The following is a 23,336-nucleotide window of genomic DNA, read 5'->3' on the forward strand; positions in this document are numbered from 1 at the left end:
TCTTAATTTACCCCACCTCCATTGGCAAACTTATCTCCACTCTGGGCTTCACCTATCGCCGATATGCAGATGACACTCAGATTTACCTCCAGAACACTAACCTCTTCTCCACCACCATGGAGAAGGTATCCTCCTGCCTCTCAGTTATCTCATTGTAGATGTGTGCCAGGTTCCTAAAGTTAAATCTGGATAAAACAGAACTCATCTTCCCGCACCGTGCAGTCTCACCCTCCATGGACATCAATAGCACAACCATCCGCCCAACCAAACAAGCCTGCTGACTGGTTGTCACCCTGTACCTCTGCCCTCTCCTTCACCCACCACATCCAAACCATTGCTATGGCCTGCAGATGTTCCATTGATGCCCTCATGATCTCCCGCCTGGACTACTGCAACACCCTCCTGCCAGACCTTCCTCAGAACCGCATCGCCCCCCCTACAATCTATGACTCAAGCAGCCAGACAAATTTACTCCTCGAACCATTCTGTCTTCACTACACCCGAATCCCTTAACTGACTTCCAATTCGCTTTAAGATCATGTTTGGCCTACAAATCTATACACAAGTTCTACCCAACCTACATCTCTGACCTGGTCAGCAGATACACACCCACCTGCCCACTTTGCTCCTCCAACAACCTCCTCCTCCTAACTACCGCATGCATCTCACAATCCCATGCATGACTACAGGACTTCACTAGAGATGCCCCCATCCTGTGGAACTTTCTCCCACTGCCCATCAGGCTTACCCACTCCTTCAAAAAAAAAAAAAAGCCCTCAAAACTCACCTCTTCAAGGAGGCCTACCCCACCTCAACGCTACCTTAACACAATCTGCCGAGAACCTTTCGATGCATCACCCTTCCTTTTGAGTCAAGACCCCTTCTCTCTAGAGTGTAAGCCTTTGGCAGTGCCCTCTCTCATGCATCATACTTGATTGTTCGCTCTACCCAGAATATGTGAACTTGTATAGTTGGCACTACTCAATTTATGATCTGGCATTGTATTACTACCTGTATTGTATGGTGTATCTTTTTGCGTATTACCTTACTACTGAGCGCGCCCAGCCGGGCTGCAGCTCTCTTAAGCTGCTCCAGACCCTGTCTCAGATTTCCACACCTTTAAACCTATTTGTGCTGAAACTGGACCCAAAATACAGAGGAATTCCACCCATCACGACTAAGGCTACAACTACAACCAACCAGAACAATCGGATTACTTTGGATGGCAGAGATTTAAACTGGATTGAAATCCTACATGAAACCTTCCATTCCTGAACACACCAAGCTCTCTAACAGCTGACCTGAAACAAGACCTTCAACCTCTCTGTGATTGCCCTCACTCCAACCTGTGAGTAATCCTTTATCCAAGGCATATGCACCAAGTGACTATTTTCTACATTTATTTTATCATTTATCATCTAACTCTAAAACAAGGAACTTTACTTAAAATAAATCTATGATCCAACTGTGTAGGAATGAAAGCATCTTGCACAGATCCCCTTTGATCTCAGCATGATTCCAGAAGAAAAAGCTATCTGAACAAGTCTATTGTCTCTAATGTCAACATACAAATACTCATCAAAGGACCTTTTCTCTGCCTGCCCTCTCAAGGAACAATTACAAATTAAAGCAGGCCATACACTGGCTCGATTCGCGGCCGTTTCGACAGCAGATTCGATCCTGGGATCGAATCTGCTGCCAATCGTTCTCGGTAAACGCAGCCGCCGATCCGATTTCCTCCCGAAATCGGATCGGTCCGTCGATCGCGCCGTGCGGGAAATTACCCTCGATCGCCCGCGGGTAAAGTGCGCGTCGCTAGCGGCGGCCGATCCGATCAAGTATACATTACCTGAGGCTGGCTCCCGGGCGTCTTCTCCGCGCTGCACGGCTCTGTTCCGGCTCCATCCATCCCGGCGCTTCCTGTGTCACTGCAGTGGCCAGGAAGTTAAAATAGAGGGCGGGGGGGGGGGGGGGACAGGCGGCAGGAGCAGCTCAGCAGATGGTGAATCGGTTTCAGGCTGAAATCAATTCACAATCTGTTTGCAGTAAAGGCAGCCATACAATCCCTCTCTGATCAGATTCGATCAGATAGGGATCTGTCAGCTGGTCGATCTAATGGCACATCGACCAGTGTATGGCCACCTTAACACCTCACTAGCTCTCCTCTTAAAATCCTTTGGTATACTCAGGAAATGCAAAAGATGGCGCAGAGGTAGTGGATCCAAAAATAAACACCAGGGAAGCTACACCAGACAAAGGATAACAAGTTTGACAGTGAAGCCTAAAAAACATAGCTGTCCCCAGCAAAGCTCAATCACAGCCACACTCTGCAATGCCAGATCGATAAATAATAAGACTGCAACTATACATGACCTAATAGAGCTCTCTGATTTGACCTTTTTGACAGAGACCTGGCTTGGGAAACATGCAGGCCCAACTCTTGAAGCAACCGTGCCGTCCAATTATTCAGTCTTGCACTGTGAGAGACAAGTCCGCAAGGGTAGGGGTGTTGCCATATGCTTCAGATCCTCTTAGAACATAAGGCCCCTGGCCATAGGCCCCACTGAAACCGTTGAATGTCTTGCAGCCCAACTGTCAGCAGAAGTAAACATCAACATATTGCTCATATACCGCCCCCCAAAAAATGGTCCAGCCTTTCTTAAAGAAATCTCTGAACTCTTATCCTGCCTTACAGTGGAACACCCTAGATGGATCATTCTGGGAGATTTTAATGCATGGGTGGAAGATCACTCCTCACGCCTAGGAAGTGAACTACTTCTCATAATGAGTGAGCTGGGTTTCTCTCAGGCTGTCTACCTCCCCACCCACAAGACAGGGCACACCCTGGATCTTATATTTCATTGTGGACTTTTATTATCATACATGGATATAAACCCAGTGGTATGGTCTGACCACCACACCATCCACTTCTCTCTGACAGCACCAGCGATAAAACACAGAGGGAAAGAACTCATAAAATACCGTTCTCTGAAAGATGTCTCACCCCAGCACGTTCAGAATATCCTCAACTTCGACGCATTTCCCAATCATTGCGCAGACCCAGACTCCATGGTCCTGATGTACAACCATGCAGTGTCATCTGCCTATGACGCCCTTGCTCCAGTTCGCATTAAACGGTCTACACCACTTCACCATGCACGGTGGTTTGACAGCTCACTAAAGGACCTAAAGAAAGAAATGCGCAGACTAGAAAGGAAGTGGCGAAAATCTCAGAATCCAAAAGATAAACACACCCTTGTCTCTCACCTGGAAAGCTACCAAAAAGCGATTACCAAAAAAAAATCCTCCTACCTATCACAGGAGATCGCAAAGGCTGCCAACAGACCAGCCCAGCTATTCCGCACAGTTGATAGACTATGTAACCCATCCTGCCTAAAGCCTACTATAAGTCCCTCAAAGGAGCTATGTGAGAAATTTGCGTGCTACTTTGCTGACAAAGTATCCTCTATTCGGTCTCTCATTCAGTCCACAGCACCCAAGACTCATGCAACTCCTGGAAATAGCTGCAAAAACAACCTAACACCCTGGACTGACTTCAAAAGTATTAGTGAGGAAGAGATCTCAGACATCCTCCGCCGCCTCCGCCAGACAACCTGCGACCTGGACCCTGGACCAACTAAACATATGCTGAAATGTCCTGACCTGCTTGGCCCAGCATTTCACAAAATAGTAAATTGCTCTCTGCAAGCAGGGAGGTTTCCCACCTCTTTCAAAGAAGGAACCATCAAGCCCCTTCTTAAAAAACCTTCCATGGATCCAGATGCAATGAGCAGCTACATACCTGTCTCCAACCTCCCCTTCTTAGGTAAAGTTATTGAAAAGGCTGCCTATCTGCTACTTGAAACCAGGCTGTCCGTAAACAACATCCTGAACCCTCTACAATCCGGCTTTAAGAAACACCACAGCTGTGAAACAGCCCTCATCCAAGTCTGCAACGATCTGCTCATGGCAAGGGACAGAGGGGAATGTTCCATCCTAATCCTGTTGGATCTCTCAGCGGCTTTTGATACAGTTGACCATGAAATCCTGCTTAACAGACTGCAGGAGTACTGTGGCATCAGTGGATCAGTCCTCCAGTGGTTCAGATCATTCCTGACTGATAGAACACAGAGAGTATCCCTAGGACCTATAATGTCCAAACCTGCACCTCTACAATTCGGAGTGCCACAAGGATCAATCCTATCCCCTCTGCTGTTTGCAATCTACATGTTGCCACTCGGTACACTTATCCAACAACATGGCCTGACGTACCACTGCTACGCCGATGACACACAGCTATACCTGTCCTTCAAACCTGGTGGAACAGACCCTACTCCAAAAATAAACTCTTGCTTAGCTGAGCTACAGGCATGGATGAATGATAACTGGTTGAAACTGAATGCTGACAAAACTGAGGTCCTCTTTGTCCAAAGCCAGTGCTCGCCATCAAAACAGCTCTATCCTAAAGCAACACCAATCAGGATTGGGAATTCAGACATAAACAGCTCCAACCTTGTGCGCAGCCTTGGCGTACTAATCGATGGGGATTTAAGTTTCAGAAACCAAATTTCATCTGTAGTTAAATCTTCCTACTTTCATCTGAAGAACATTGCAAAGATTAAACATCTGATTCCCCCAGAGGATCTTCCAACCCTAGTTCACGCCTTCATCACATCACGGCTGGATTACTGCAATGCCCTTTATGCTGGCCTCCCCAAAAAGGACCTGCGTCGCCTGCAATTAGTGCAGAATGCTGCTGCCAGATTGCTAACAAACCAGCCTCGCCACTGTCACATTACACCGATCCTTCGCTCACTGCACTGGCTACCAGTAGAATGGAGAATACTCTTCAAGATTGGACTGCTGACATTCAAATCCCTGCACAATCTGGGCCCTGGATACATGAAGGACTTGCTGAAGCTGCACCACACCTCTCACAACCTCAGATCACCAAGTTCTATAAACTTGGTCACTCCCAGAGTGCACCTCAAAAAATCTGGAGATAGAGCCTTCTGTCATGCTGCCCCTACTCTTTGGAACTCCCTGCCACACCCAGTAAAGACAGCACCATCCCTGGAGCTATTCAAATCCAGACTGAAAAGCCACCTGTTTAGCCTGGCATTTCCGGACTTATAAAATTCTTCCTCTGTACCACGTTGGTCGGAGCCATGCTTGTGCGCTTTGGGTCCTGTGGGAGAAAAGCGCTTTACAAATGTTATTTGTTGTTGTATCTGTTGCTTATTACCTGTATTATGCTGTTGGACATCCCTGTTATTGTCTTTAATTCTATGTATTGTACAGCACTGTGTAAAATGTTGGCGCTATAGAAATCCAATAAATAATACTTTCATGAAAATTTAGCATCATGTGAAAATGTAAATTTTGGTGCTAAAAGGAAAACTGGAGCTCATCCCGTCGGTCTCTCCAATGTACAAGTGTGGCCATACTACTCATGTGCAAGTACAGGCTGCCCTGCCGGGTAGCACAAAGCCACTCATGCATGGAAGAAGCCATGCACAAGCAACTGTGTTATTGCGCAGCAGTACAGCCACATTCATACACAGAGGGGAGCACAGCTACAACTTATTTGCAATCTACCCTCGGAGTGTACCAAATATACCCTTTTTTGAATACACAGCTTGTTGTGCCTGCTTGCAGGAGGTAAGTCCACCACTGCCTCCTAAGCAAATTTTAAAAAACTTTTAAACAGTGTTTTTATCCTTTTGGCGCCTCTGTTCTCGAATATATTACGTCTAATAACCACCCTTGGTGGAGAGGGATACCCCATTTTCTTCATATCTACAGAGAGCGACTTCTTAATCCTGAGTGAGGACAGGACAATCTCCTCACCTGCCTATACAGTGGTTGCCTGGAGGGTAAGCTTATAGGGGGGGGGGGGGGGGTGCGGCACTATACTACCTATACTGGGGCACTATACTACCTATACTGTGCACTATCCTGAGCACTATACTGGCTATACTGAGCACTATACTAACTATACTGGGACACACTGGGGAGAATCACACGGCCAGCATTTCCTACCCCCGGCTTATATGAGGGTCAATCATTTTTTCCTGGTTTTTCAGTAAAAAGTTGGGGGGGTCGGCTTGCTTGCGAGTATATACGGTATTTGAGAATACTTATATACATTGAGGGATCCATTGCTGGAATGATGAAGTGTTGAAAGGGGAGCTTTCTGGGACTTTACAGTAACCCTGTATGCACAAAAATGTCTTTAAATTGAATCTCACTGCTGTGTAGGAAGGCTTCACTGACCCTCCTGGTACCCCACTGCTGCTGCTTGGCATCCTCCATTTTGTAGCTGAACTCCTGTCCATGTAAAAGATAATCCTGTACTAGTATGGTCCATAAAACCAATCGTGTATGGAGTAAAAAGCCAGGCACAAGCAGCTTCATAATACTGGGCATACCCAGACTACTCATGCAGGTACAGACACCCAGCACTGGAAAGGTGGGCACTAGGACGAACTGGGAAGCCTCTGGATTATCCAAAGGCTTACCGCTGCTGAGAGGAGTATCTTTTATAATCTTCACTCCTCGCTTAAGGTATGTTTAAAGAGAACCTGAACTGAAAATTCAAAGTCAAAATAAACAAACACATCTTACCTTCTGTGCAATCTACTAATCAATCTCTTTGTCCTCTCCTGCATCTTGTTTGTCCTCTGATCAATGAAATTCTCTGTCCTCCATTTTGAAAATGGTCATTACCCCCCCTAACAGCTTTCTGGTCAGCACACTGTTAAACTGTAATATCACTCTCTTGAGCCATAGGAAACCATGGACATTACCTTGCACATTCAGTTGTAACTGACAGCAGCTGATCTATTACTGACAGCAACTGGTATATTTCAGTTCTGACAAAATATGAGTTTAACTTACCTGGGGCTTCTACCAGCCCCCTTCAGCCGCCCTGGAAGGATCCTCCGGTCCCCCGAAACTGCAGGGGGCTGTCTCAGTTTCAATTTTGGCGACTAGGCCAGTGGATGGCCACTGTGCCTGTGCGGCCCTGGCCACGTGCATCTTCGATCACATTCCCACTGCTGGGAGCATCCTGTGCATGCGCAGTAGCTTCGGTTTAGGATCCCCTTAAAGTGAACCTCTGGACTAAAAATCGACTCAGCAGCACTGAAAAGGCTTTGTGTTTCTTTAACAGTTTCACAGCATCAGAACTTTGTTTCTCTTATACAAGCCTCATTTTTAGCTGCACAGAAGAAAACTGCCCGGCCTTTTTACCCCTGATGCTGTGCAAAGCATGATGGGATTTCTGATTTTGTTGTTCTCGTTCTGCTGTTTTGGTGCAAATTTTTTTTTTATTTTTTTTTTTTTACACTTTGAATTTGACATTTGAAGCCTAGCGTGTGCAGCTGGGAGGGGTAATCAGGACACAGGACAGTTGGAACCGTGTCTCCTGCTCCTTGTCACCTCCTTTCAACCAAAAAGATGGCTGCCCCCATGAATCACAAACATTTGCCTGTTCTTTTAAAACCGGGTGGGTAAGAGATTATATTACCTATCTATTCTAATTAACATAACTAATGTAACTTGATGACAGTATGTTTAGGCTGAAGTTCCCCTTTAACCACTTTACCCCCAGCGGTACGAATTTCTCCGCCCCTTTTTTCCCTCCTAAAAAACCAGGGACGGAGAAATCCGTACCTTCCGCCGCTCGTGCGCGCGCACCCGCCGCTCGTGCACGTCGCCGCCCGCTCGCCCGGAGATCAATGAACGGGAAAATCCATTCCCGTTCGTTGATCTAGCCCCCGCAATGATCTGCTGCTTCTTTCAGAAACAGCGAGATCATTGTGCGTCTCCCAGCCTCCTACTGCTTCCTGTAAGCGTCCTTCCGGACGCTTACAGGTCGCATGTAAACAAACACTCTGTGGCCATCTTGTGGCCAAATAGTAAACTACACCCTAAAAGCATTTTACACATACAAATATTACATTTACACAATAAATTAACTCATTACCTCCCACATTCCCCAATTTTTTTTTTTTTTTGTAATTAAAAAAAAAAAAAAAATACAATAAAAAAAAACATAAATAGTTACCTTAGGGACTGAACTTTTTAAATATTTATGTCAAGAGGGTATAACACTGTTACTTTATAAACTGCGGGCTTGTAATTAGGGATGGATGCAAAACTGAAAAAAATGCACCTTTATTTCCAAATAAAATATTGTCGCCAAACATTGTGATAGGGACATAATTTAAATGGTTTTATAACCGGGACATATGGCTTAATACATTTCATGGGTTTTAATTACAGTAGCATGCTTTATTTAAAAACTATAATGGCCGAAAACTGAAAAATAATATTTTTTTTCCACATTTTTTCCTATTTCCCCATTAAAACACATTTAGAATAAATTAATTCTTGGCATAATGTCCCACCTAAAGAAAGCCTAATTGGTGGCAAAAAAAAACAAGATATAGTTCATTTCATTGGGATAAGTAATAATAAAGTTATAGACGAATGAATGGAAGGAGCGCTGAAAGGTGAAAATTGCTCTGGTGGTCAGGGGGTAAAACCCCTCAGTGGTGAAGTGGTTAAGGTAGCTATACATCCATTAATTTTCCCAGTTGATGCCCAGCAGTGTCGATCACTCTGCCAGAAATCAATGCCTCAACATGTTAGGTCGACCATAATTTTGAGTGGTTTACAGCAAAATGAAAAATATCAGTCTAAATGAAAATTCTCAAATCGGTCACGGGCAGGGCAGGAGCAGCATCAGATTGATGGCCCATAGAGATGCATTGCATCAAAATCTATGTGCAGTGTGGGGATTCAGATCAGCTATCTTTTTGACACAGCAGGTGGCAATCATAAATGTGAGGCAACTTTGAGAGCCCATTCACACACACACACACGATTTGTCAGATTGCCTGCCATCAGCAAAGCAATAAAGCATTATGGCAAAGATTTTCATTAAAGCCATTCACACAATGCAGAGCTGGGATTAGGGTAAAAATCGCATTTGCACGGCCTGTAGCATTTTTGGAGGGATTGATTCTAGTTTTCCCAACAAAACTACAAAGCACAATTTCTAACCAAAGCACTGCAAACATCGATTGAAATATCCTGTCTGGTCCAATTGTAATTTTGATTGGTGGGATGTGGCAGCGGTAGATTGATGACCCATAGCGTTGCACTGTATCAAACAGTGCAGTGTTGTACTTTGACAGATTTTTAATAAATGTAATAGTGAAAACTATTGAAAATCTGTGTGCAGTGTGTATGGAGGATTTGAAAGATTGACATTTTTTCCATATTGTGTGGCAAAGTGTGTATGGCCACCTTTTCAAGTTAAACGTCTAATCTTTTAAACGTGTTCAATACTGTAAGGGGTGGCCACACGCATAAATGTTGGCAGATCAATCGCTCACTAAACTGAATCTGATCAGAGTAATAGATTCCCCCCATACAATGCACACAGTGCCGCTGCAGTTCGATAGATTTTAAATAGATTTTGTGGTAAAATCTATCAAACTGCAGCGATGCACTGTTCGGCCGTCCATGCAGTGCTATGGGCCATCAGTCTACCGCCACGTGCAATCAGCCAAAATTTACTGTCCGATCTGATTTCAATGGTTTTTTTGTAGTCAATCGAAATGAAGCTCGATGCGGCTCAGTGCATCACAGATAACGGCACATTCGATCATGGTGCTCAAACTGCCAGTAACAATTGATGCGTGTATGTCCAGCTTAAATGTTCCCAACAATTATACAATCTAGATTGAACAATCTTCCATTTCGGTGTAAAAGGAGAGACTACCTGAAGAATCTGTTCAAAGTATTTTCACTCAGTTTATTTACCCTTCTTCTAGATGGTACTATCAAGATTGTACCATTATTGGGCACCTTTAGGATAATACCTGGTACACACCATGCAATTTCTCGCCAGAAAGATGGTCCAATAGATGATTTCCAACAGGTAAGATCCGATTTTCTGATTACTTCTATACAAAATGGATCAGAAAATTAATTAGAAATCAAATCGGACCTGTCGGAAATCATCTATTGGACCATCTATATTTTGCATGGTATGTACCAGGCATTAGGCAGGGGAGCTTAGTGTTATGTCTGGTATACCCTATGCAATTTCCTGTCAGATTTTGGGTTGAATCGATATATTCTGAGAGGTCTAATCCAATTTCCAATCGTTTCTCTGATTGATTTGCCGAATGCCAATTGATCAGAGGAACTATCGGAAATCAGATCAGACCTGTCGGAAATAATCGATTCGACTCATCTTATCTGACAGGATATTGCATTGTGTGTAGCCACAGGATGGAATGAGAAAACTGCATTTTTTGATCGCTGACAAACTACAGTAATCCCAAATAGTGCTCTGCCAATGTTAGTCAATGGTGGGGAACTCACGATTGCGCCAAATGGGAATGGTGTGTCGTGCAGCATTTTGAAGCAATTGCGCTCCAAGGCAACAGATAGGAACGCTGTAAAATAGTTTAATAATTTTTCAAGAGTGATTTTGCAGCGACTTGTGTGCCTTTCACATCTGTGACACTGCCTTCTGCAGTCTTTAAAAACAAAAACAAACAAAAAAAGCTGAATATATACTTTACATGCTTTCTTATACACAGTTACTTTGGTACATTCAGACCTGTAAAAAACTCAAACATTTTCTGTTTTAAATTTCTATTTTTTTATTTGATGTATGTCAAGATATTATTTAATGTACACAGGCAAGAGGGAAATAATTCAGAACACGGATTCAACAGGTTATATCTTAAAATGGTTTAATCATAAACTTGATGCAAGTTTACAGATTACTGTACATTGCCAAATAAGTCTGCAATGAAAAGAAAAAAATAAAACAAAACAAAAAGCATGCCAAGTCAGCAACCTTCTAAACCCTATAAAAAGTCAATACCATACCAGATTTGCAGGTTCTTGCCTTTTGTGTAAGGTTCTATTAGAGATGTTAAATAGGGGCCTTGGGAAAAAAAAACACAAGCCAAAACATACAGGTACAGGCACTAGAACGTGGGTGTGGGATATTTCATTTTAAAAAGAGCATTTCCAAAGATACCACAATTTTCACCAACTAAATATAGCTGACCCCTAGAGAACAGCGTTGATGCAAGTTGTGTCTATAAAGGAAAGTAATGCCAGTACAGAAAAAGAGACTATAGAACATTTAAGCCTAATGGGGTCAATCTGTAAAAAAAAAAAAAAAAAAAAAAAAAAAAAAAGATTTAAAAAAAAATTAAATGCTGTGAAGCAAGTCTGGCTACAAGATTATAGATGTTAAATAATCATAAATTGTAAGGCAGACAGACATGAATGCATACTTTAGTAGAAAATGTACATCTCTACTCTAGTTCACAGTTTTATATTTGAAATGTTGACAACTTAAGGAAATATATTTCCCTTAATAAGTAAATATGGTTGCAAAGCAATGACAAAGTAAATGTGTTTTAGATCTAGAATAGAAAGAAAAAAGTAACACAGATTTACCCCATCAAACACAAAGGCATCAACTCAAGAACCTCATTTTAATCTTTACTATGCAACAACAGAAGTTTACTTACAAACTAAACAAATTTGGCAGGGAATAAAAAAAAATAAAAAAAAAAATAATAATATAGTCCGAAGTGTTTCTTCAAGGTCACAATGTCTTCAAAGTCCATTGTGCTTGGAACCTAAATCTTATAGAACTATTATTCAAAATGAAGCATCTTTATTCAAAACTGTACACAGTTGCCCGTTCTTGATTATGTGCCAATGCCTAGTCACAGAATTCAATTGCAACAACCCGTTAATAAAAATGCAACATTAGAGGAAAAAAAATCCTGGTATTTATTTACTTCAAGCTTCATAGTGAGGCTCTCCAGGGATTAGAATAAACATATTTGCCCGAAAAGGTAGTCCTTCATGAAGGACCACACCAAATAAATGAGCTATGTACTGAAGAGGAATGCAACATATTGACAAACTTCAGGAACAGGCAAAAAAAAAAAAAGTCAGCGTAAACAGAATTAATCCAGAATCGCACTGTTTTGCAACAAAAGGGAACTAGAACAATTTATAACATTATAAACTAAATCACTGTCAAATATAGTTGAAATGTCTGCTGTGAAAAACATTTGTTTGTAAAATCCTGAATGCTTTGTCTCCTTTTGAAATGTTTGCCATAGCAATTCATTATGATCCACGATATGGGGCAAAGGAGGGTGGGTCCAGTAGTCCTCTACAGCTTACATCTTCGAGACTTCTGGTATGGACAGTTAATGGCTTTAGCAAACTTCATAGCCTTCCTCATTACATTTGGCAATACTATTAACTCATTTTTTATTCTAAATGGAGAGCCCAAGTGATTTGTGTTATCCATTTCTTAAAATGCTTCATTTAAAGGTATGAAACATTAGTTTGGCTTTAAATGATACAATACAATGGAATTCACTTTGCAGAGCAAAGGAAGAAAAAGAACCTGAAAGAAGAAAAAAAGAAAAACAAAAAGAAAAACACACACAAGAACAGAGTGAAATCAATGTACAACAGTCTAATAAAAGTGGAATGGATGTACTAAGCTAGATCTTCTGATTTAAATAGGACAATAAAATATCTGGAGTGGCCTCTTCTGTAAAGGCAGCTGCTCTCAGTCCCAGAGAAGCAGGCGTGTTCTATGATACAGGTCAGACAGTTCCTTTATCTAATAGCTAACATATGCTGTACAGAGGACCCAAGGGCAATATTTGATCTGTGTTGGAAAGTAGTAGAAAATAAAAGTTTGTTTAAATCTTGGTCCAAGGCGACTTTGGAGTTACCCATCTTCTTTTGGAGGAGTGTACCAGCCTAAGGAGACAAGAGATAGATCAACTCACACATGTGCCCCAATCTGCTCTAGAAGCGCGCGCGCACACACACACACTATATCCCCCCCATTATCTACACACACTACAGATTTAGCATTGCATAAATCCTTTTTCCCCAAAGGCAAGACATGGACTAGTAACCTTGTGGGACTGGCAAATTTAAAAATCTAAACTTACAGGGAATGTATGCAAGGGATACTGAGTATACAATAAAGATACACAACTCAGGTTACCGCCAGAGAATATTGCATATAAAATCTTAGGCCCAAAGCCATTGGATGATAAATATCCAAAAGAGAACTTCTCCTGTAAAAGGCAGATGTGGACCTGTCAAAAGACCTGTACACACGCAACATGGATGTCACCCAATCCCCTCCGTCGACATCGCTGCTAAAAACATAAATAAAAAGGTGGATACACACAAATATCTACTTTTCATCCATGCTTTTATCAGCTTATATTTCTGCACTAAAAATCAGTTTGTAAACACTAAAGTGCTTTTTAGACTAAAACAGGCACAGCTGCAGCGATAGTAAGGTGGATTTCTGATGCCCTGTTTACTATAAATAACCCATTTACATTTTTTCAATGATCAGACCCCTGGCAGAAATTATATAGTTAAAGGGGCACTATGCCGAAAAAGTGTAAAATTTAAAGTACATGTAAACATATACAAATAAGTAAATTTTTCCCAGAGTAAAATTAGACAAATTACTTTTCTTCTGTTCCTGTCACTTACAGTAGGTTGTAGAAAGCTGACAGAACTGACAGGTTTTAGACCAGCTTATCTCCTCATGGGGTTTCTCAAGATTTACTTTATTTTCAAAAGCACTTGGTAAATGGCGGTTGCTCCATCCAACTGCAAAAAAACTGTGCAGCAAGCAGGGATCCATGGCTAGCATATTTGTATAAATCCTTTTCAGGGAATGTCTTTATAAAAAAATAAAGGCCATGCTGAGAATCCCCCATGAGGAGATGGGCTAGTCGAAAACCTGTCAGTAATGTCAGATTTCTACTACCTACTGTAAGCGACAGCAACATAGGAGAAAAGTAATTTAGGTCTCATTTTACTCTGGGAATAAATGTACTTATATGTATAAGGTTTACATGTATTTTAAATTACACTTTTTTCGGCATAGTGCCCTTTAACTTAAGAAAATGCTATTAATTTGCTGTAGTGCTCTTTTAAGCAGTGTAAAATAACAGCAATCCTGCTTTAATTTCAGCAGAAATCCAGCTAAATAAGTTACAGGGAACATGGTCTACAATCTATTAAATTACTTATGTCTTATAAAAAGGACTATGAAAAAGATACTGTAGCACAATCTGGCAGTGCAAACTTGACACTGACATACAAAAATTGGCAGAGCAATAAAAAAATAAAATAAATAAAAAATGTATCAGTGAAAGCAATCTCCATGAACAACAATAGAAGACTGTCATGAGACTGGTGCTATTATCTGGCTTGACATGGTAAATAGTTAATTCAGGCCTGCAAGATTGTGCTAGAGTATCTTCTTGATAGTCCTTTTTAGAAGAAATAAGTATTGAATTTTGGTGTAGTGGATCACCCCTAATGGCCCTTTTCTACTCGAGCGATTGCTGAATCGCAAATCGCTAGTGATTTTTAAATCGCTAGGGTTGTTACTTTATCATAGAAATCATGAGAAGTATTTTCCACTACAGTCACTCGCTTTCTGGAGTGATTTTTACAATGATAATGCAATGCAAATGAAAATCGCATTACAGAATTAATTAAAAATCGCAATCGCTGGCGTTTGTTATTGCGATTGCTAGTGGAAAAGGGCTCTAAAGGACTCTGTTTTTTGGCCCTTCCTTTTGAAAGGGGCATACCCACCTAAATATCAACTACAATCCACTAATCACAGGTTTTATTGTAACTAATACAAATGACTAACCCCTTTTGGATGCACATCCAAATGTTATTGAAATGTCACCATTGATTACACAACTGAACTGTGCATAGCCAATTAAGACCGTTCCTCTTTTACCATGTTGATGCTGTACTTAGTAGTACAGGTTCAATGAAGCATACAGTCAATGAAAAGTATGCTTCACTTCATTGTTATTGTGCGTATTTAGCGGTAAGGCACTGCACGCAGTGTGTTACCATACTGCAACCCACCCACCACACTGCAAACACTGCATAGGTCAGTGATGGCTAACCTTGGCACTCCAGCTGTGGTGGTACTACAAGTCCCATGAGGCATTGCAATACTCTGACAGCTCTAAGCACAACTCAGGGAGGCAGAGGCATGATGGGATTTGTAGTTTTGTCACAGCTGGGGTGCCAAGGTTAGCCATCACTGGCATAGGTGGTGCATTGCAGTAAGCTTTGTTACAAAGTGGCCATTACACCGCACTACTGTGAACACAGCCTAAAAGAATGCCCAGTGTCACACTGCTAATAAGCTTTATATTGAGCCTAGCTAAGCTGGAACAATCTTTGGCAACAGAGACAGGATGTCCTCAGCAGTACCATTCTTCTCGTGGATCTGTACTAGTGATTTGTAGGATTGCTGTGCTCGAGCAAGATTATACTGATTCTAGAGGGGGCAAAAAAAAACAAAACAGAAAAAGAATTAGGGTAAGTAGATATAAAGTATAGACATATTTGTTCTCTGATACAGTAGTGGAGACTTGCCTTGTTGGCTCCGAATTGCACACGTGCTTTTCCTTTGACCAGGGTAGCGTTGATTTGCATGATAACAGATTCTATTGAATAGGCACTGCTCCAGCCCTGGAAGAACAGAGGTGGTGATAAACATGTAAAGTATAGATCATGCTTACAGTGTGAGTGCTGCTGTTTCACAAAAAATAAAGAAGATACAGTCAGATGGACTGCAAGCCCCGTCCCCTTCCAGCATGGTTTGGCCTATGAGTGCAAAAACTATGTATAAAGTACATGTACAAAGTATAAAGTACCATTATTGTTTTTTTGACCACGAGACACACCTAGGTCTAGAGGACAAAACAAGAGGGGGGGGGGGGGTAATATACTAAACCTGGTGCATCCATGGTGCAGGGGCATCTTATGCAGCCTTACATAGATTGCACAGGCTAGAAAGTCATGAGAAAGAGGCGTGCTCATCATGAACATATCCAGCAGTGAAAGATCCGGCACTGCAGAGCTTTATTTTCCACACCAGCGGATAGCAATTGATTGGCGAGTTCCTGCTGCTCTAATTAACTGAAGCCAATGGTATCACGGGCAGGACCACGGCTCCATCAGTGGGGCCAATCACTGCACTACTGAGCTAGCAGTGGGTAGTCTGGTGACAGCATATATTTATGGGGGAACACCTGGTTCACCTGCTGCCGGTCCAAACAGTATCATTCGGACCATAAGATGCACTGTCTACCCCCACTCCCCCCAAAAACCGTCTGTAGGAGAAAAAGTGCATCTTATGGTCCACAAAATATGGTAGTAAGTAAAGATAAACTTCCCTGAATTGAAATTTAGGACTTCGGGGGAAGTGAACATCATAGCAGTGACAAGGCTGCCAAACAATAGCTTATCTTTGAAAAATTACTAGGGCTAAGTTCACAGTTGACGTTGCGTTTTTGGTGCGATGTTAAGGTCACACCGCAGGTAGTAACGCAACGCAAAAGCATAATGTGTTAGTACACGTTAGGCTATATTGCGTTGCGTTTAGCTGTCATTTCAATGCGATCTTAACGTCGCATCAAATGCGTAGTTATCGTGGCATCCTGATGCGCGCAAAACGGCGCATGCGTTAGGTTTTTTTAATTAAAAACAAAATCCACTGAGCATGTGCAGTACAGTAACAGTAACGCAGCCCATAACATGCAAAACGCACTGCAAGCACTACTTTCACAGAACGTGCTGCGTTACACTATAACGCAACACATGCACTGTGAATGTAGCATTGACTTTGCATTGCAGTGCATTTGTACACATTAGAAAGGGCTATAACGCGCGACTTTAACGTCGCACTGTGATCCTACCCTAAAGATCTGCCTTAAAGTGGACCTGAACTCTTGCACAGGAAAGGAGGACAACCGAGAGAAATACACCCTGTATGTATTTAGAGAATTTAGCCTGTCTAATTCCACCCATCTGTGCCTAATCAGAAGTTGTAATTTGATCTCTCCCCTGTGTCACCTAACTGCCATGGCAGATAAGGCCATTTGAAAAACACAGGATGCTAATAGGCCTGCTTCCATGAATCAAAAAGTATAAACAGTGCAGATTTTAGGATTTGTAGCAGCTGCAACAAAAATGTTTTTGTCTAAAGGTTATTATGCTGATATATATCTTAGAGCAGAGGGGAAATTCTGAGTTCAGGTCAGCTTAAAACCTACACCGCACTCTGGAAAATAGTCATTTTTCAAATTCAGCTAAATTCAGTACTAATCCAAGAAAAACATCATGAACAACTGTGTGTAAAAGTACATGCAGTTCCCTACTTAACCTCCTGAAATGAACCTGTTTGTAAGTGGAATTTGTAAGGGTGTGCGCACAGCTAATTTTGATTGGCCAATTTTACCACTTACATATTAGTTTGAGGGTCAACAAATTTTAAATACTATGAACAGATTGGGTAGGCAAGCTCTTAAACTACATGACGGTGTTAAAATTGGCCAACCATGGCCAATCAAAATTGGATCTGTGATGAATTATTTTCAGTCCTTAAATCTGGACATATAATCAATGTTTTTGTTATTTTCAATGTGCTTTTATTTTAACTACTTACGACAGTTTATACCATACTGTAACATGCAACAAAAGTATGCAATATCAAAAACCGTACATTTTGTACAAGAAGACATTTGTATGTACAGTTTAAAATATAACTAGTAGTTAGTAAGTAGGAGATGGTCTGTATTATGCAACAGTAAAATAATGCAATTGCAACAGCTGTGGTCAAACAGGTACAGCCAAACTCGGGGCAAGTAAACAAATCTATGGCTTACCCATTCACAATAAGTCACAGCTTACTTTTCAGAAGAGTTCAATGAATGGATAAAAAGGACGACCTGAGATTCAAAAGCTGGGTAGTGTTAGTGATACAGTACCCATTCATTGCAGTGGAGGTCAGGGCACAAACTTGCACAAGATAGACCAGTGCATGTTAGTCTAAACCAGGCTCTCTCAACCAGGGTTCCCTGGAACCCCAGGGTTCCTTGAGGACTCTGCAGGGGTTCCCTGGCATTTTCCGCCATCTTGGGGGAAGTATAATAGAGCACATTATAATAGGGGGTACTGTAAAAAGAAGCACTCAATTGGGGATCAGCATAATCATGAGCACAGTAGAATGAGTGGCAGTGTAATAGGAGTTAGTGAAATTTACAGCCTCACCTACTTGCCTCCAGAAAAATAAATGCACGGGGTTCCTCGAGATTAAATTTTTTTTGCAGGGGTTCCTTGAGACCCGAAAGTTATTTGCAGGGTTCCTCCAAGGTAAAAAGGTTGAGAAAGGCTGGTCTAAACGATCAGACGCTAATTGATCATGTGTTTACTATAGGACACCTACAAAGTAAGGAAGCAGTAGGTTTCCAAATATCAATGCCAATTTTAGTTTGTGAAAGTGATGGAAATTGGGGAGATCTATTCTCCTAGATTTGGACTTTAAGCAGGAGAAAATAATTATGTTTATAGCCAACATGTTATGGTGTTTGTGGGTTAATTACTTAATTTTCCAAGGTTATAAATTCATCATGAAGCAATATTAGAGACTGGGTTAAGCGTTCAGAATGAAAATAATCAAGACATCTGAACTCAAGTAAGGAACTTATTAGTACCTTAATTACTGTGCATTTATATAGTGGTGATATTCTGCAGTGATTTTACAAAGAATTTAGGTTGCATTCACAGTGCCACGTTGCGGAGCTGCGTTATAAAGTCTTATAACGCAGCTTACCGCACTATAATGATAATCCTATGGGCCGTTTACAGTGCAACATTATCGTCGCGTTGAAAAGGTTACGTTGTGGTAACTCACTGCTTGCAGTGCATTACCTCTTAACGCAGACACATTGCGACTTTAATGTCGCATTAAAACGCAACATCCCACTGTGAATATGCCCTCAATCAAGTTACTAATTGCTCCTCAGAGGAGCTCACAATCCCTAAAGTTGGCCATACATCTGGTGATTTAGCAGCCGATGGACCATCCCATTATCATATCTAATGCTAATTGGTACTGCCACAAGCAAGTCCGATTGACAATTTGACCAGCCTGACATTGGTCGAATGTCTCGATCAGACATGCTGGGAAATCTCGTATGTGCAGCGGGAACGGCACGTGATATTGGGACAAGTGACAAATGAGACATCCGCTAGCGCTGTACCCCCCCCCCAACAATATAAGTGTGCCCCTCTGCCTATGCAGTTATACTTTTTTCTTTCATTGACTAAAGGTTTTACTGAAAAATGGTAGAGGGGTATGTGTTCAAAGTAGTATAGTGTACAAATTTGTTCTACCCACAAAAGGTACAATACACAGAACATGTGTAGCATATCTCATTAAAATGAGAAATATGAAATAAATCTACATATCCAGAGACTGAGAAAGAGAATTAAGTTTAAAAAGAAAACAACCACAGAGATGTTGAAAGGAAATCAAAGTCAAAATATATGAAAGTTATAGATAAAGTTATAAATTGGTGACTGGTAGTCAGCAGTCTCATATCTTGCAAAATTTGGTAGGGCAACCCCTGTGCTGGTACACACTTTTTTTGCAAGGGAGAAAGCTCGAATAACTTTTCAATTTCCTAACGTAGGACTACTTGGGGACAACCATCTAAAAGCAATACATTGCTATGCTGCAAAAGTGGTTTCTACAATGAAGGCTTTATCAAATGTTGGCGTGTCTTCATCAGCTAGGTTAAGTATACAGGTTTTAATGTCAAGGGATACAGGCAAGCCCATAGTTTAGTGTAAATATTTAAAATTTACTTGCTTCCATAAATCAGCAATTGTTGGGGAATTGCCATAGTAGGTGGAAGGTGGTAGGATTTTGCATAGAACATTTAGGTCACAAATTGAAAGTGAATTTAGATATGCGCCTGGGTATGAGGTACCTTTGGTGTGTTATGTAGAGCTGGGTCAGTGCATTTATACTTTACCTGCCTGCTGTTACCCTCCACGTTGCCCATCCAACTTCCACATTTGTACCTCAAACCCTCGTGACATCATATATGCTCCCCTAGTACTATATGCCGGTAGCTACATGGGGGTGGCAATGCAGAAGATGGATGGGCACCACAGCGGGCAGCAGTGGACAAGTATTTGAATGAAGGGGGGGGGTGGGCGCACATTTACATTAGGGGGCAATGACTGTGGTGGCTAAATGCAGAGTCATGAAGCCCGTTCCCAAGAGATTTCATGCTAAAATTGATTGAGTGATTGGCCTGCAGTGTATAAGAGGTCAACAGATCTCAACCGATCAACAGAAAGAGGTCTCTTGGTCGAATCTCTTGCCAAATATGGAAGTGAAGCAAATATTTTATCTGTATGTTTTTGGAATGTGAGAAAACCAGAGTGCCCAGACAAAAACCCATGCAAACATCGGTAGAACATGCATACATCTGCAAAAATAGAAAGTCTTAAAGGGGACCTGAACTCAGAACATCCTCTCCGCTCTAAAAAGATACACAACAGCATAATAACCGTTAAACAAAAAAATGTCTGTTACAGCTGAAACAAATCCTAAAATATATCTGCACTGTTTCTACTTCCTGATTCATAGAAGCAAACAGTTAGCATCCTGTACTTTCAAATGAGCTTATCTGCCATGGCAGTCATGTGACACAGGGAGAGGTCAAATTACAATCACAATCAACTTGTGATTAGACACAAATGAGGGGGAATTAAACAGGTTAAACTCTCAAAATGCATACAGGGTGCATTTCTCTGTTTTCCTTCGGTCTTGTGCAAGAGTTCAGGTCCACTTTAAGATGAAGATTTTTTTTTTCCATACCTGTTTAGTTAGAAGTTCCATACAGAGTGCACCACCCCCAAGCACGTAGCTAAAATAGAAGAGGGAAAAAATATAAAACTATGCTCAGTATGCGTGCAAACAGATGCAAGATTTCTACCTTCTTCAGTCCCTTTTACCCTTGCAAGGTAAACACGAGTTATAATACCCTATTTTGACACAAAAGCAATGAAAGTCTATGGAAACTTTCACTTATTACAGTTCCTTGCGGTGCGCCGGAAGTAGCTGAGCCAACACAACAGCAACAGCACTTTACCGCAAGCACCGTGCTTAAAGGGAACCTAAACTGAGATGGATATGGAATTTTCCTTTTAAAATAATACCAGTTCCCTGACTCTCCTGCTGATCCTGTGTCTCTAATACTTTTAGCCACAGCCCCTCAACAAGCATGCTGATCAGGTGCTCTGACTGAAGTCAGACTGGATTAGCTGCATGCTTGTTTCAGGGTGTGTGATTCAGCCACTACCACAGCCAAAGAGATCAGCAGGACTGCGAAGCAACTGGTATTGTTTAAAAGGAAACATCCATATCCCTCTCAGTTAAAGAAAACCTGTAATGAGGGGGGGGGGGTTAAGGAAGCCTCCAAATCCTATTGAGGCTTCCCCCGTCGTCCTCGGTCCCGCTGCGGCCGAGATAAAACTCCCCGAACTGCGGGATGTAGATATTTACCTTCCCGGCTCCAGCGCAGTATCGGCTCTCCGCTCGGAGAAAGGCGGAAATAGCCCATCGCTGTCGGCCTGCACTGCTGCGCAGGCGCAAGTTTCCCGTGCCTGCGCAGTAGAGCAGACCCGACGGAGATCGGCCATTTTCACCTATCTCCGTGTGGAAAGCCGCAGCAGCGTCCCCGCTGGAGCCAGGAAAGGTAAATAAATCAGCGCTTGTCAGGCTTGTCGAGGGAGGAATGACTGACACTTCGGAGAGGCCAGCGCTGGACTTCCTGCAGATACAGGGGAGTGGAAAGCCTCATTGGGACCCCAAGGTACCCCCCAGGGGAACTTTGTTACAGGTTCTCTTTAAGGTTCCCTTTAACGCATGGCGATTGGGTTAGTAGAACTCTATGGGCGACAAGCGTAGTGTAGACAAAGCGTGGTGCGTCACGCATGGACAGGAGCCCTGGGCTCGCTACATGATTTAAAGGAAAAAAAAAAAAAAAAAAAACTGCTGCGCTGCCTCCTGGCGGAATTTATTAGACCGCCAGGAGGGTTAAAAAGAACCCAAAGTGGATTTTTTTAAAATCTTAATAGGACACAGAAGCATGTTCTATGCACAATGACATGCCTCTGTGTCCTCCTGCTGCTGCCAGTCCCCCCCCCCCCCCCCCCCCCCCCAGGCTCTGCTGTCTCCCCTGAAAATAGCACCAGGCTAGCCACAATCTGCTTGTCACTAGCCTTCAGTTTACCTGCAGCTTGTCAATCATATTCTCCATTACATGGCTCCCCTGCCGTTCTGTGTTCTATTAAGGATTTAAAAAAATGCGCCTCGGGTTCTCTTTAAACAACCCATGAACAAAATGTGGATGACATTTTAATATTCCAAATACACAGTACAATTTAATGAAAAAACAAAAACACATACTCTTCTACCAATACTCACCCTCCAGAGAGCACCGGAGAGACCACCCTTACAAAGGGAGGGTCGAATGGAAAATTATCCTGGAGTAGAAAAAAAAAAAATACATATTAGCAGGTTAACCTGATCATCTGCCATATGTAATATGTCAATCAACTGACAGGGGAAAAATAAAAACTCACGCTTCTGTTTCCACTCAACCATGTATGACAAACACAGAGTTTGCACAGGCAAGCCTTGTATCCAAATAACCACCTACCTGACATCATACATGCTTTACCTTAAAGGAAAAATTCAGTAAAATGCTCTCTATGCCTTCCTTTTCTTTTAAGACCAAAAGGTCACTATGTAATGGGCTGTCTGGGTCAACCCTAGAGAAGAAAAAGAAAAAAACATTCTATAAAACACAGGCTTCATTATTATCCAGTAGCTACGAGGTTTGAGTTAAGGTACCCATACACTTCTAGATTTGCAGCAAATTTGACCATCAGATTCCTGTCAGACTGAATCTGACAGAAATCAGATGTGTGCCATCAGTATGAAATCTATTGAAAATCCATCGAAATGCATTGCTGCACTATTCGATGCAATGCAACGCTATGGGCAATTGGTCTGCCACCAGCAGCCGATTAACCTGGACTGATCGAGTAATTCAATCGAAATTGGTCAGAAATCGATCGGTCAATCGATCATGCTGCCTGCTGCATCAATTTCTAGCCAATTCGACCAGAGCGGTTGAATCAACCGTATATCGAGGGCAGAAAATTGACAAGTGTATGGGTACCTTTAAAACACATACAGAGTTTATTATCATAGATAGATAGATAATTTATCTGCAAGGCTAAAGACAAAGTCTGCAATTGTCTGATAATATAAACCTGCAAGCCCACTTTGAGCTCAAAATGGTGCCCAAACATGAGGC

General features: G+C 42.0%; 1 protein-coding gene across 1 annotated transcript in view; it reads right to left on the reverse strand.

The window, feature by feature from the left end:
* Positions 1–10,764: 10,764 nt before the first annotated feature.
* UBE2Q2 (ubiquitin conjugating enzyme E2 Q2) overlaps positions 10,765–23,336 on the reverse strand; it is a 38,513-nt gene continuing 25,941 nt past the window's right edge. The window contains exons 8-13 of the mRNA XM_068275852.1: positions 22,695–22,785; positions 22,439–22,497; positions 20,828–20,876; positions 15,526–15,621; positions 15,361–15,427; positions 10,765–12,840 (exon numbers count right to left, since the gene is read on the reverse strand). Coding sequence (XP_068131953.1) covers positions 12,809–12,840; positions 15,361–15,427; positions 15,526–15,621; positions 20,828–20,876; positions 22,439–22,497; positions 22,695–22,785 — 394 coding nt within the window. The 3' untranslated portion in view covers positions 10,765–12,808. The remainder of the gene's footprint in view (positions 12,841–15,360; positions 15,428–15,525; positions 15,622–20,827; positions 20,877–22,438; positions 22,498–22,694; positions 22,786–23,336) is intronic.

This window comes from Hyperolius riggenbachi, chromosome 3 (genome assembly GCF_040937935.1).
Source record: "Hyperolius riggenbachi isolate aHypRig1 chromosome 3, aHypRig1.pri, whole genome shotgun sequence".
Lineage (NCBI taxonomy): Eukaryota > Metazoa > Chordata > Amphibia > Anura > Hyperoliidae > Hyperolius > Hyperolius riggenbachi.